The sequence below is a fragment of the Salvelinus fontinalis genome, chromosome 21 (assembly GCF_029448725.1).
Source record: "Salvelinus fontinalis isolate EN_2023a chromosome 21, ASM2944872v1, whole genome shotgun sequence".
Taxonomy (NCBI): Eukaryota; Metazoa; Chordata; class Actinopteri; order Salmoniformes; family Salmonidae; genus Salvelinus; species Salvelinus fontinalis.
This window is the reverse complement of record NC_074685.1, coordinates 1,490,266-1,504,526: the sequence shown is the minus strand read 5'-3', so window position 1 is coordinate 1,504,526 and position 14,261 is coordinate 1,490,266. Positions and strand designations below refer to the sequence as shown.

Here is a 14,261-nt window from a genome sequence, read left to right as displayed (position 1 = left end):
CTCCGCTTCTTTTTCTAGATAGTCCTCTGTGGAGTGGCATATATGGCACTGTCTAAAAAAAACTGGAAGTCCTCTTTTTAATGGTTCATGGTGGAAGCTGTCCCCTTGTAATAGAGTATTTCTGTTCTCTGTTTCTTTTCTATACATGTTTTACAGACGTGTTTAATACTTTTTATGTGCACACTTTATTAGAATATTTATGAAATGCACATGGTTATATTTGGTCAAACGTAATAAAGAGCAGTGTGCGGGTTTCTTATTTTTTCTCATAAATGTATCAATAAAATCTAGTGAACCTGGCTAAGTAGGCCGCTAATCAGTGAGCAAAGACTACAAATGAAGTGTGTATTGGGCCTAATTTGAAAATGTGAAAAAACTACATATTTTCTAAGTTATAAAACATTTTAAATTGGTGATGCCCCATATGACAATATATGAAACCCCTACCAGAACCATGTTTTATATAGCTTATTTCTTAACAAAGGTGCCCTACACAACTTACATCACTGGCTTGCTTTCCTTTTACATTAGTTGCAGGATTCTTTTTAAGGAAACAGGGGAATTTCAACAACTCCTGTCTTTCTCCTTGCCACCTCTTCTTCAATTCTTGGACCCTTGAGTCTGTGAAACCAAAACCATGATGGATATTTGGTATGACACTGAACAACTTTTGAACAATGCAGGATGGTGATTGAAGGCATGCTATTTAAAATTCTCCCTGTTGTTCATTGGTCTTTCATTTCAATGTATGTGAAATATATACCCCAAACATGAGAAACTATTTAACCCTATCATGACCTCGAAAAGTCTCAAGGTCAGACCAAATTTGTAAGGGCCTTTAATGGTGAAATTACATAGCTATCAGTGGAGGCTGGTGGGAGGAGCTATAGGAGGACAGGATCATTAATGGTTGAAATGGAATAAATGGAACGGTATCAAATAGATCAAACATACGGAAACCAAATGCTTGACACCTTTCCATTGATTCCATTCCAGCTCCTATAGTTCCTCCCACCAGCCTCCACTGATAGCTAGCCAGAGTCAAAAGTCAACTTACCACCAGAGTCTTTGGAGTCGGTTGTTTTCGGAGGATCTGTTAGAATATAATTAGAATGCTTTGACATGGAAAACTAATGTTAGTTATGTGTAGCTAGCTAGAAAACGAATCTACGGTCAGCTTTGTCTTTGCAAAGACCCAAACATAGAAACACAGATTCACCTCAACTAACACTATTTCACGCATCAAATAAACGTGTTGACAAATCAGGAACTGAATACGACTGCGCTTCATAATTTTTTTATGTAGTTAAAAACATAAATATTTGTGCAAAATGAGCACTCGTCTCTCAAAGACATCGTTACAGTTTAAAAAAAAAAATAACGGCAGAACGTTAGCTAGCTGGCTATGTCTACTTACCCATTGCTCTCAGGTTCACGAAAACATTTGTTAAAAATACAAGTGAAATTACTATTTTTGACACCATCTTGACAATTATCAAAGCCACTGTAGAGATGTGTTGAGCAGCTTAACTTTTAAGCTAACTAGGTTAGCTGGCTAGCTATGCTATGGAAATAATTACAGTTGCTCAGCTGGCTGTGTTGACTGAGAGACTAGGAAATAACAACAACAAAAAAATCCGTTAAACCGTTCATTTTTGAATGACAAGTCTCGTGTGGGACATTCGATCCGAATGTTTTCTCTAAATGTTCTGGCGACACTCAATGTGTTTCTGGGTCAGATGGATTGTAAAATATGTAATCACTAAGCTACCCGTTTAGGTTTTTTAACCAGACCTTGGATCAGTATTTATTTTAGCTGTGGAGTCAAGTTGACCACACCCTGCTTGGTTTTCATTGGTTAATGGCCAACTTTCGTCAAGGAACTCAGGAAAGTGTGTGATTCGAGAGAGGATTTGAGTTTAGACAGTGTGTATACAGGTGACACTGTTTTGTATATAATCGGACATAAGTAAGATACATATTTACAACTGTATTCTGTAAAATGGTCGGGGTAAAAGTAATCGGGAATGATTCAGAATTCCAACCTGAGCTAGCAGCCGCCGGTTCGAGGCTTGCGGTAGTGAAGTTCACAATGGCAGGGTAAGTTTCAAAATATATTCCCAGGCCTTGGCTAGATGCTAGCATGCTAGACCGGATCTAAACTGAAGTGGGAGATCCAATTTCATTGGCAAATGTATAGTTACCTAGTAGGTCAACTGGTTTCGGATTTCGTAGTGTATCGGTTGTTGAATACTTTCTAACAAGCTACTTAAAAGCGCGAGAAAATAACTCTGACAACACCACGCTGTTAGCTACGCAAACGTTGGCTAACTAGCTAACGGTAGTTAGCCAGCTATGACTTAGCAATATCAGACAGGCTAAGATAGCAAGTTAAGCTAACTCCACAGAGGAGTTGCGGTACTTGGCAACCCAGTAGTCTGATATTAGTTAGCAATAGAGTGAAATGTTTTCTGTATAATTTGTGGTACAACAATGTTAGCTAGCTAGCTGGTGGTTTTGGTAGGCATCTACAATGTACTTCCCCAGTGAAAGGGACACACACATCTTTTAACTAGCGGGCTCCGAGGTTTATTCATTCCGCCAAACAGTTGCAAAATGAAACGATAGTTTATATTGGACAGGGGTGTATTCATTACGCACATTATGTGAAAAAAGTATTCTGTTCAAAACGTGCAACAGACAGTTTACTCCAAACGGAAAACGCAAAAAACAAGAGTTTATTGGACAAATTCATGTAGGCCCCTCCCCGTATTGTTATGTTTGCTTCAGGCAAACGGTTTTGCGTAATGAATACACCCCAGGTAGGCCCGTTTTGTTTGTTTCCGTTTAAGAAACGTTTTGCAACAGAAAAGCCTGAAGGAATACACCCCTGGTGAAGAACACGTAGCTAGCTACTCAACAGGCCCATTTTGATGATCGCTAACGTCCAAAATTACAACAACAACAGTAGTCAATACCAGCTTCATAATAAACTCCTTCACTCCCCAGGTGTCGACCCTGTGTCAGAATATCCCCTGCTTTCAACATGTTGAGTAACAAGTACCCACACGTGGTTTTCCTTGAAGTAGATGTGCACGTCTGTCAGGTGAGGATCTTTTTGCCTAAAGAGTTTTAATAATACAGCCTACTGTATCGTAATCGAAACACCAGGTACTCCGTTGTTCATGTTTTCATCGGAGACGCTGTAAACAAAACATTATTTATAGCCTCGAACATGTCAACATCCTCATGTCATTCATTGAGCAATACAGATGAATGAAATCTAGTCTGTGTGGTTAGGTATGTGACTTCAATGTCAATCCTCTTTTCTCTCTCAGGCAACGGCTGCCGCCAACAACATCTCTGCAACGCCAACATTTTTGTTTTTCCGCAACAAAGTGCGCGTTGACCTGTATCAGGGTGCAGATGCCTCAGGACTAGAGGAGAAGATCAAGCAGCATGTAGAAAACGACCCTGGAAGCAACGAGGACTCAGACATTCCCAAGGGATATGTGAGTATATGATGAATTGTATCACTCAGACATTTTGTCTACTTAAACTTCTGTGAATGACTGAAGCATGGGGTCAACGTTGTCAGTCACTGCAACAGATTTCCATCTTATGGATTCTGGAGAGGTTGTTTTTGAGTTCAGAGTATCAATTCACATCTCCAGGGGGTATGGCTGGTTTGGAGACGGCATAGCCTTATACATATACAGTGAGGGGGGGAAAGTATTTGATCCCCTGCTGATTTTGTACGTTTGACCACTGACAAAGAAATTATCCGTCTATAATTTCAGTGGTAGGTTTATTTGAACAGTGAGAGACAGAATAACAACAAGAAAATCCAGAAAAACACATGTCAAAAATGTTATAAATTGATTTGCATTTTAATGAGAGAAATAAGTATTTGACCCCTTTGCAAAACATGACTTAGAACTTGGTGGCAAAACCCTTGTTGGCAATCACAGAGGTCAGACGTTTCTTGTAGTTGGCCACCAGGTTTGCACACATCTCAGGAGGGATTTTGTCCCATTCCTCTTTGCAGATCTTCTCCAAATCATTAAGGTTTTCGAGGCTGAAAACCAATTTTGCAGGCCATCTAATAACTTGGTCAGATAAAAATGTGTTTGAACTTGCGTTTCATGATCTGACGTCTTAGGTTAACGTTTAGGCTTTAAAGCTGAAATATGTGTAGCTTTTTGGGGGGGGGGCGACCCAACCAAATTCACATAGAAATGTGTTTTTTAGATCTGTCATTCTCATTGAAAGCAAGTCTAAGAAGCTTGTCGGTTGCGTTCTGTGATCTTGTGTGACCTACTACTTCGTGGCTGAGCTGTTGTTGCTCCTATTTTTTTAATTTAGTATTTTTTTTATTTAACCTTTATTTAACCAGGTAGGCCAGTTGAGAACAAGTTCTCATTTACAACGGTGACCTCTGGCCAAGATAAAGCAAAGCAGTGCGACACAAACAACAACACAGAGTTACACATGGGATAAACAAACGTACAGTCAATAACACAATAACAGCACTTACAGTTGACCGGGGGCAGCTCTAGCAGGGCAGAAATTTGACGAACTGACTTGTTGGAAAGATGCAAAAAGAGAACTTAAGAACGGGAAGCATAGAAATAGTGAATATATAACAGCTATACCGCTTCTTCGACTTGCTTTCAATGAGTGACAGATCTATAACTCACGTTTCTATGTGAATTTGGTCAGGATCCCACAAAAAAAGTGACATATTGCAGCTTTAATAACAATCAGGATGCTGTGTCCAATGAGGTGAATGCAGATGGATAAACCCCAATGCTTCAGCCTATGTACATCTTATGGCCACTATGCTTCATCAGTTGGGCTACGGGTAATAATGCTTATTGCTAATAGCACATCTGATCATATAAGACCATATATGATCCAATATTTTAATAAAATAATTGTAACATATTGTTTTTTTTACCAGTATGTTATTGGGCTCATTACTGGAGGTGGAAATTATATTTTATATACTTTTTTCCCCTATTTACTTTAGAGTAGAATGTACTTTTTTTAAAGTCACCAGAACTGAGCTTTTCAGTCCTTCTACAAAGAAATGATCCCATCAAGGCCCCTGTATCCCCTAAGTAAGCAAAGCAAACTGCCTTGCTCAGAGGCAGAACAACAGATTTTTACCTCGTCAGCTTGGGGATTTGATCCAGCAACCTTTCAGTTACTGGCCCAACGCTCCTACCCGCCAGGTTACACAGGTGAAAGCTATGATCCCCCTTATTGATGTCACCTGTTAAATCCACTTCAATCAGTGTAGATGAAGGGGAGGACAGATGTTAAAGAAGGAATTTTTAAGCCTTGAGACAATTGGTTGAGTGCTGCAAGGATAGACCTAGTGAAGCTGCAGCTGGCCCAGAACAGAGCGGCACGTCTTGCTCTTCGTTGTAATCAGAGGGATAATATCAATACTATGCTGCCAGTCTCTCTTGGCTAAGAGTTGAGGAGAGACTGACTACATCACATCTTCTTTTTATAAGAAACATTAATGTGTTGAAAATCCCAAATTGTTTGCATAGTCAACTTACACACAGCTCTGACACACACACTTACCCCACCAGACATGCCACCAGGGGTCTTTTCACAGTCCCCAAATCCAGAACAAATTAAAGAAAACGTACAGTATTATATAGAGCCCTTATTGCATGGAGCTTACTTCCATCTCATATTGCTCAGATAAACAGCAAACTTGGTTTAAAAAACAGATAAAGAAACAACTCACGGCACAACACCTCTCCCCTATTGGACAGGATAGTTTGTGTGTATGCATTGATATGTAGGCTACGTGTGCCTTTATAAATGTATGTAGTTCTGTCCTTGAGCTGTTCTTGTCTATTGATGCTCTGTATTATGTCATTCTGTATTGTGTTTCATGTTTATTCTGGACCCCAGGAAGAGTAGCTGCTGCTTTTGCAACAGTTAATGGGGATCCTAATAAAATACCAAATTAAGACATAGATTGTGTTAATGTGCCATTCAGAGGGTGAATGGTCAAGACAAAATATTTAAGTGACTTTTTGAACAGGTTATGGAAGTAGGCACCCTTGCACACCCGTTTGTGTCAAGAACTGCAACGCTGCTGGGTTTTTCACGCTCAACCGTTTCCCATATGTATCAAAAATGTTCCACCACCCAATGGACATCCAGCCAACTTGACACAACTGTGGGAAGCATTGGAGTCAACATGGGCCAGCATCCCTGTGGAACGCTTTCAACACCTTGTAGAGTCCATGACCCGAATTGAGGCTGTTCTAAGGGCAAAGGGAGGAGGGGGGGGGGGGGGGGGGGGGGGGTGTTGAACTCAATATTAGGAAAGTGTTCCTAATGCTTACTATACTGGGTGTATAGTGGGTCAATTCCACGGTAAAATATTGATGCTGACACTCCGATTGTTCATATCTTAAGTTACAATTTAGTCATTTAGCAGACGCTCTTATCCATAGCGACTCACAGTAGAAATGAGGTTTCAGTGCCTGAACATCGACAGATTATTCACCTAGTCGGCTTGGTGATTCGTTTCAGAATCAATTCTGTTTCCAGTCGAATTGCCCCATAACAGAGTGGGTTCCGTTCCCTGTCTTCCCGAGTCGGGACGCCAAACTCAGAAGCTTCTGGACCGTCACATTCTGCATCCAGTATGGCAGTACTTTGGGACAGGCCTCTGACTAGATCGGACTTTGCTGATAGTTACTTTATTGAGGAAACATGTAGCTACTATTAGGGCTGGGATTATACCAGTATCGCCGTACAAAGCAGATTTCACTTCTTTAGGAAAACACCGTGTTGGAAACAAACGTCATTATGTTGTCAGAGAGAGTCATATTTATTTATTTATTTTCCAAGCTATAGCACAATATTTTACATACAGCAGGTTTTTAAAGGGCTAAAGAGTTTGGTCTGTTTCGGATTTTCATTTTTGCCAGTAAAAAACCCCATTGAGATACTGGTATCGTCCCGGCCCTAATTACTATGACTTAGCTAGGTGGGACAACCACATATCTATCTTTTAAGATGAATGCACTTAAAAACCGTCAGTCGCTCTGGATAAGAATGTCTGCTGAATGACTCAAATCTAAACAGCTCAGAAAAGACAGAAGCTAGTGGAAGCTAACCGTCCACTAAAGCTAGTGGAAGCAAACCGTCCACTAAAGCTAGTGGAAGCTAACCGTCCACTAAAGCTAGTGGAAGCAAACCGTCCACTAAAGCTAGTGGAAGCTAACCGTCCACCAAAGCTAGTGGAAGCTAACCGTCCACCAAAGCTAGTGAAAGCTAACCGTCCACTAAAGCTAGTGGAAGCTAACCGTCCACTAAAGCTAGTGGAAGCTAACCGTCCACTACAAAAGGATACTCCATTTCTCTGAAACAAAGTCAACATCTCAGGTGCTGCTGCTGTGAAGCTGCTCTTGTGTTTGCAATGTAGACTTAACATGGGCTTGTAATGTGAACTTAACATGGGCGTGCAATGTGGACTTAACGTGGGCGTGTAATGTGGGCGTGTAATGTGAACTTAACGTGGGCGTGTAATGTGGACTTAACATGGGCGTTTAATGTGGACTTAACATGGGCGTGTAATGTGGACTTAACATGGGCATGTAATGTGGACTTAACATGGGCGTGTAATGTGGACTTAACATGGGCGTTTAATGTGGACTTAACATGGGCGTTTAATGTGGACTTAACATGGGCGTGTAATGTGGACTTGACGTGGGCGTGTAATGTGGACTTAACGTGGGCGTGTAATGTGGACTTAACGTGGGCGTGTAATGTGGACTTAACATGGGCGTGTAATGTAGACTTAACATGGGCGTGTAATGTAGACTTAACATGGGCGTGTAATGTAGACTTAACATGGGCGTGTAATGTAGACTTAACATGGGCGTGTAATGTAGACTTAACATGGGCGTGTAATGTAGACTTAACATGGGCGTGTAATGTAGACTTAACATGGGCGTGTAATGTAGACTTAACATGGGCGTGTAATGTAGACTTAACATGGGCTTGTAATGTGGGCGTGTAATGTGGACTTAACATGGGCGTGTAATGTGGACTTAACATGGGCGTGTAATGTGGACTTAACATGGGCGTGTAATGTGGACTTAACATGGGCGTGTAATGTGGACTTGACGTGGGCTTGTAATGTGGACTTAACATGGGCTTGCCTTGTCTGAATCATTTTGATACGGTGTCTGTGTGTTCAGATGGACCTGATGCCGTTTGTGAACAAAGCTGGCTGTGAGTGCCTAAATGAGAGCGACGAGAGCGGCTTTGACAACTGCTTAGTCAAGGACACCACCTACCTGGAGTCTGACTGTGATGAGCAGGTGAGTCTGAGGATGGATCGCCATCGGCGTCTCCTTCGTTAGTTCAGAGCGGTCTGAATGTGTTGAAATTGTTCACTTCAGTGTGGCTACTTTCTAGTAGACTTTACAGGTTAGAACTTGCATCTGCTGTCCTTTTCCTATATTTACAAGGATAAAATCTCACTCACCTGGTTAAAACAATGTCTTGTCTGTTGAGTTACTTTTTCATATGTATGCTTCTCCTGGCTGGTGTTACCTTCTGTAACCTCAGGTCAACCTGCAGACTAAACTGTCTTCCTGGCTGGTGTTACCTTCGGTAACCTCAGGTCAACCTGCAGGCTAAACCGTCTTCCTGGCTGGTGTTACCTTCGGTAACCTCAGGCCAACCTGCAGACTAAACCGTCTTCCTGGCTGGTGTTACCTTCTGTAACCTCAGGTCAACCTGCAGGCTAAACGGTCTTCCTGGCTGGTGTTACCTTCTGTAACCTCAGGTCAACCTGCAGACTAAACTGTCTTCCTGGCTGGTGTTACCTTCTGTAACCTCAGGCCAACCTGCAGGCTAAACTGTCTTCCTGGCTGGTGTTACCTTCTGTAACCTCAGGCCAACCTGCAGGCTAAACTGTCTTCCTGGCTGGTGTTACCTTCTGTAACCTCAGTTCAACCTGCAGGCTAAACCGTCTTCCTGGCTGGTGTTAGCTTCTGTAACCTCAGGCCAACCTGCAGACTAAACTGTCTTCCTGGCTGGTGTTACCTTCTGTAACCTCAGGCCAACCTGCAGACTAAACTGTCTTCCTGGCTGGTGTTACCTTCTGTAACCTCAGGCCAACCTGCAGACTAAACCGTCTTCCTGGCTGGTGTTACCTTCTGTAACCTCAGGCCAACCTGCAGGCTAAACCGTCTTCCTGGCTGGTGTTACCTTCTGTAACCTCAGGCCAACCTGCAGGCTAAACGGTCTTCCTGGCTGGTGTTACCTTCTGTAACCTCAGGCCAACCTGCAGACTAAACGGTCTTAGTAGATTTACGTATCAGTGTGTAGTTACACTCCTCACTTAACCCATATTTTCCCCCCTTCAGCTCCTCGTTACGATGGCCTTTAACCAACCTGTCAAGCTGTACTCAATGAAGCTGCAGTCCTCTGACTTGGGTGAGTCCTTACTCTTCCTGGGTGCACATAAATGTTGCTCCGTTCCTAGTAAAACACCCGTACCGGTCCAATTTTATTCAAGAAAAGCCTGTGAAATGTCATCCTTTGCCCGTTGAGTAGATGTTGGTGTTTTAATGGAATGATCACAGTCTATGTGTTGAGTTGAGTCCCCATGCTAGGTTGGGTTGCCTTGTTGTCTCATACATTATGTATATGCCTTTTCTTCCCTCCAAACAGCCCAGGCACCAAAGTGTGTGAAGATCTTCATTAACCTGCCTCGCTCCATGGACTTTGACGACGCTGAGCGGAGCGAAGCCACCCAGACCTTGGACCTGGCGGAGGAGGACTTCAAGGAAGACGGGTTGATTCCACTGAGATACGTCAAGTTCCAGAACGTTCAGAGCATCACCGTAAGTAGCGACTGTTTTCGAAGGTGTTACTTTGGGATGTACTTTGAAATGATCGGCAAAGGTACTTGGGAGGTCAATGCACTGCTCGTTCATGAGAGCATCTGCGAACTGACTACTTCGATATAATTTATTGTTATGTTTTATGTTGTCTCCTGTGTAACTATATATATATATATATATATACCACTTTCTTGGACTCACTTGAAAAAGAGATGTACGTTCTCTTAAATAACTGATGAATAAAAAATAAAATCTATATAGTTTTAAGCCTTTCAGGAAATTCCTTTCCCTTGTCCCCTTTGTAACTCTGTTTTTGATGGAGGAGAGGGAGGAAGCCACTTATAACTATTGAGATGCAGCCCTGGTGTAATTAGTTATGTAAATATAGGACAATGCTGTCATCTAGTGGCAAAAAGTGGTATTCCTTTCCTCTCCTGTTCAACTGCAGTTTATTACACTCTAGCTGTGATATAAAGAATCTCTCTTATTGCATATAGGGAGTTTCAATACTTCTTGATTTTGCAATTTAGGTTCCAACCAAATCAGCGTGAAGTGAACTCCTTTAGTTTCTACTGGTTGTGTCCCCTGTAATGGTATAATCTGTAAGTTCTTCCCTTTTTGTTCTAACAGATGTTCGTGAAGAACAACCAAGGTGATGAAGAGACGACTAAAATCAACTACCTTACTTTTATCGGAACCCCTGTACAAGCAACGAACATGAATGACTTCAAACGGGTAAGATCTGGCCTCTACCGACAGCTATCGTAGTATTTCATGTTGGATGGAACCGGTCTTTTACAGTATGTTCACAATGTCCTTGTCGAGATTTGTATGAGATCTGCAATGATATATATATAAATAAATAATGTGACTATAATCACGTTTCCATCCACAGTTTTTCTGAGAGTAAAGTCATACCGTATAAAAAATAAAAAATAAAAAAATCACGACAGTTGTCATGGAAACGGGTAGTTTCGGTACAGTTTTATAAATGCCGACGGATAATTCGTTCGTTCGTCGTGGTGGATCTTTGCGTCTGTAAAATTAATTATGCGAGAAATGGTGGTGAAATGCCTTTTTGATGTCCAAATATTTAATATAATAACCATCATATCGAAGTAAACTTGAAGTCACGCCATGATATGTTGTGTGGTCCTCCCACTAGGACTCGGGAAACCATGCAGTTTATTAGGCTACAGATTAAATAAGTTATTAACTTCACAGGTTGGTGAAAATACAGTGATCTTGATGCTCCTTTCCAATAAATATTGAGGGTCTTATTCTGGTGACGTGATGATCGACTCTCTATTTAACGCTACAGTTTTATTTTATGATTTATTTTTATTCGGTACGTGAAAACTTAAATGAAAAATGTATTTTGTCTGCACTACCCCGTCGCACACTGGGTTTTTATCTGCAACAAGTCTGTTTGTTGGAAACACACATTGTTGGGAAAAAATTTGAAGATTCGTATGAAAATCTCTAGAACAATTGGATGGAAACTTATAGTTTTAATTGTTTGCAACAAAAATAAAAAATCTTCACACGGCTGTGTTTTTATTTGACTAGGTTGTGGGCAAGAAAGGAGAGAGTCACTGAGAAGGCGAAGAGGAGACGAGAGGAGACGAGAGGAGAGGAGGGGAGGGGAGAGGAGAGGAGGAGAAGAAGAATGGCCATATTTCTGCGGTGATCCCCGTCTTTCTGCCAAAGCTGCTGGATGGGTCCGGGTCAGAGTCAGCTCTACTGTCATACAACACTGATAACCAACGATGTGTCCCAAATGGCATCATATTCCCTTTTTATAGTGCACTGCTTTTGACCCTTTATAGTACAATACTTGTTTTTGGACCTGATATCCATCCTGAAGTTAGGGCTTTGATCCAGGATCCAAAGACATGTCTGAGATCTAAAGTAGTGCACTATATAGGGAATAGGGTGCCGTTTTGGATGTGAAGTCAATGAGCTGTCGTTTATGTCCGCCAGTGAAATCACCAAGATGAGGCATCTCAATCAATTAATTCAAACATTTTTATTGTAATTCAGACAAACACTGTAAATAAAAACACAATCCAAAAGGCATGTTGGTATTTGATGTCTCTTGAATAAATAAATTAAAAAGTAAGGTTGCTCCACACCACCTCACAAAGACAAGGAAAAGTGATCTCCGACACCCAATGTTACCTCAAGTTTTCAGCGCTGACCAAATTTCAGGTCTGCCGAGTCAAACTTGGAACGTTGTGAAAATTCTGTACAACTTCCAGCTGAAGTTTACTGTGAACACGGAGTCTGTACCTGCTTTAAGTTAGTTTTACTGTGAACACTGAAGCTGTAGCCGCTTTAAGTTACAGTTTTACTGTGAACACTGAGGCTGTACCAGCTTTAAGTTACAGGTTTAACAGTGGACAAGTAGGCTACTGTGGCTATTTGATCCTAATGTAGGTCTACCAGAGTAGCCTACCATCAAAAACAATGGAGAAAATGCATCCCATAATATTTTAACATGGAAATAGCTGTTCTATCATTCCGTCTACAGTAGCAGCCATTGTGTGGTGTTCAATGTAGGCCTACATTCCATGAGACTTTTGAAAATAAACATACAGGGCTTGACATGAACCTGTTTATCCACTTGTCCTTCAGACAAGGAGGTGACTGAAAAATGTTGTCTTGTTTGATGCAAGAAACCCCTTTTACAAAATAAAATGCATTATTCCCATACCATTATTACAGAGAATCAGATTATCAATTATTCTACCCTCAGTTTATTCAAGCCTAAATTTCAATCTTCAATCAAATTTCAATTTAAATCAGCTTATTCAAGCCTAAATCCAATTTGTAAGTCGCTCTGGATAAGAGCGTCTGCTAAATGACTTAAATGTAAATAGCCAATAGGCAGTCTCAATTTACAACACTGCCACTTTAAGACAAAAAACTCTTTACCTGACTGGCTTTTCAAAGATGTCTATAAATGTACACGTTTTGTGGTCTTGCAAATCCAATCAAACTTTATTTGTCACATGCGCCAAATACAAGCAGTGTAGAACTTACCGTGAAATCCTTATTTACAAGCCCTTAACCAACAGTGCAGTTCAAGAAGAGTTAAGAAAATATTTACCAAATGAACAAACAAACAAAAATATTTTTATAATTATAATAAAACGTAACACAATAACATGACAACAAGGAGGCTATATACAGGGGGTACCAGTACCAAGTCAGTGTGCGGGGGTACAGGCTAGTTGAGGTCATTTGTACATGTAGGTAGGGGTGAAGTGACTATGCATAGATAATAAACAGCGAGTAGCAGCAGTGTACAAAACAAACGGAGGGGGGGGTCAATGTAAATAGTCCGGTGGCCTATTATATAGGTCCTGGATTGCAGGAAGCTTGGCCCCAGTGATGTACTGGGCTGTACGCACTACCCTCTGTAGCGCCTCACGGTCAGATGCCGAGCAGTTGCAATACCAGGCGGTGATGCAACCGGACAGGATGCTCTCGATGGTGCAGCGGTAGAACCTTTTGAGCATCTGGGGACACATGCCAAATCTTTTCAGTATCCTGAGGGGGAATAGGCGTTGTCGTGCCCTCTTCACCACTGTCTCGGTGTGTTTGGACCATGATAGTTCGTTGGTGATGTGGACACCAAGGAACTTGAAACTCTCGACCCGCTCCACTACAGCCCCGTTGATGTGAATGGGAGCCTGTTTGGCCTGCCTTTTCCTGTAGTCCACGATCAGCTCCTTTGTCTTGCTCACATTGAGGGAGAGGTTGTTGTCCTGGCACCACACCGCCAGTTCTCTGACCTCCTCCCTATTGGCCGTCTCATCGTTGTCGGTGATCAGGCCTACCACTGTTCTGTCGTCAGCAAACTTAATGACGGTGTTGGAGTCGTGTTTGGCCACGCAGTCATGGGTGAACAGGGAGTACAGGAGGGGACAAAGTACACACCCCTGAGGGGCCTCAGTGTTGAGGATCAGTGTGGCGGATGTGTTGTTCCCTACCCTCACCACCTGGGGGCGGCCCGTCACGAAGTCCAGGATCCAGTTGCAGAGGGAGGTGTTTAGTCCCAGGGTCCTTAGCTTAGTGATGAGCTTTGAGGGCACGATGGTGTTGAACACTGAGCTGTAGTCAATGAACAGTGTTCTCACATAGGTGTTCCTTTTCTCCAGGTGGGAAAGGGCAACGTGGAGTGCGATTGAGATTAGTAGTTCCGGCACAGAAACGTAAACTACCCCGCACCTATATTTCAGTTAGCTTCAAGGACTGAGCATCCCTGTGGAAATAATTATGACTAATTCCATGTTTACAATGCAAAAAGGTAATAATTCCTGGTGAAGAAAATGGATGAGATGCAGGTGCTTGAGT

At 41.9% G+C, this 14,261-nt stretch overlaps 1 protein-coding gene across 1 annotated transcript; it reads left to right on the top strand.

Moving 5' to 3' along the window:
- Positions 1–1,884: 1,884 nt before the first annotated feature.
- Positions 1,885–11,978, top strand: LOC129818038 (thioredoxin-like protein 1). Its single transcript, XM_055873563.1, has 8 exons — positions 1,885–2,100; positions 3,010–3,106; positions 3,339–3,512; positions 8,244–8,366; positions 9,420–9,489; positions 9,727–9,899; positions 10,530–10,634; positions 11,469–11,978. The coding sequence occupies exons 1-8, from the start codon at positions 2,003–2,005 to the stop codon at positions 11,496–11,498; spliced, it is 870 nt and encodes a 289-aa protein (XP_055729538.1). The 5' UTR covers positions 1,885–2,002; the 3' UTR covers positions 11,499–11,978.
- The last annotated feature ends 2,283 nt before the right edge of the window (positions 11,979–14,261 follow it).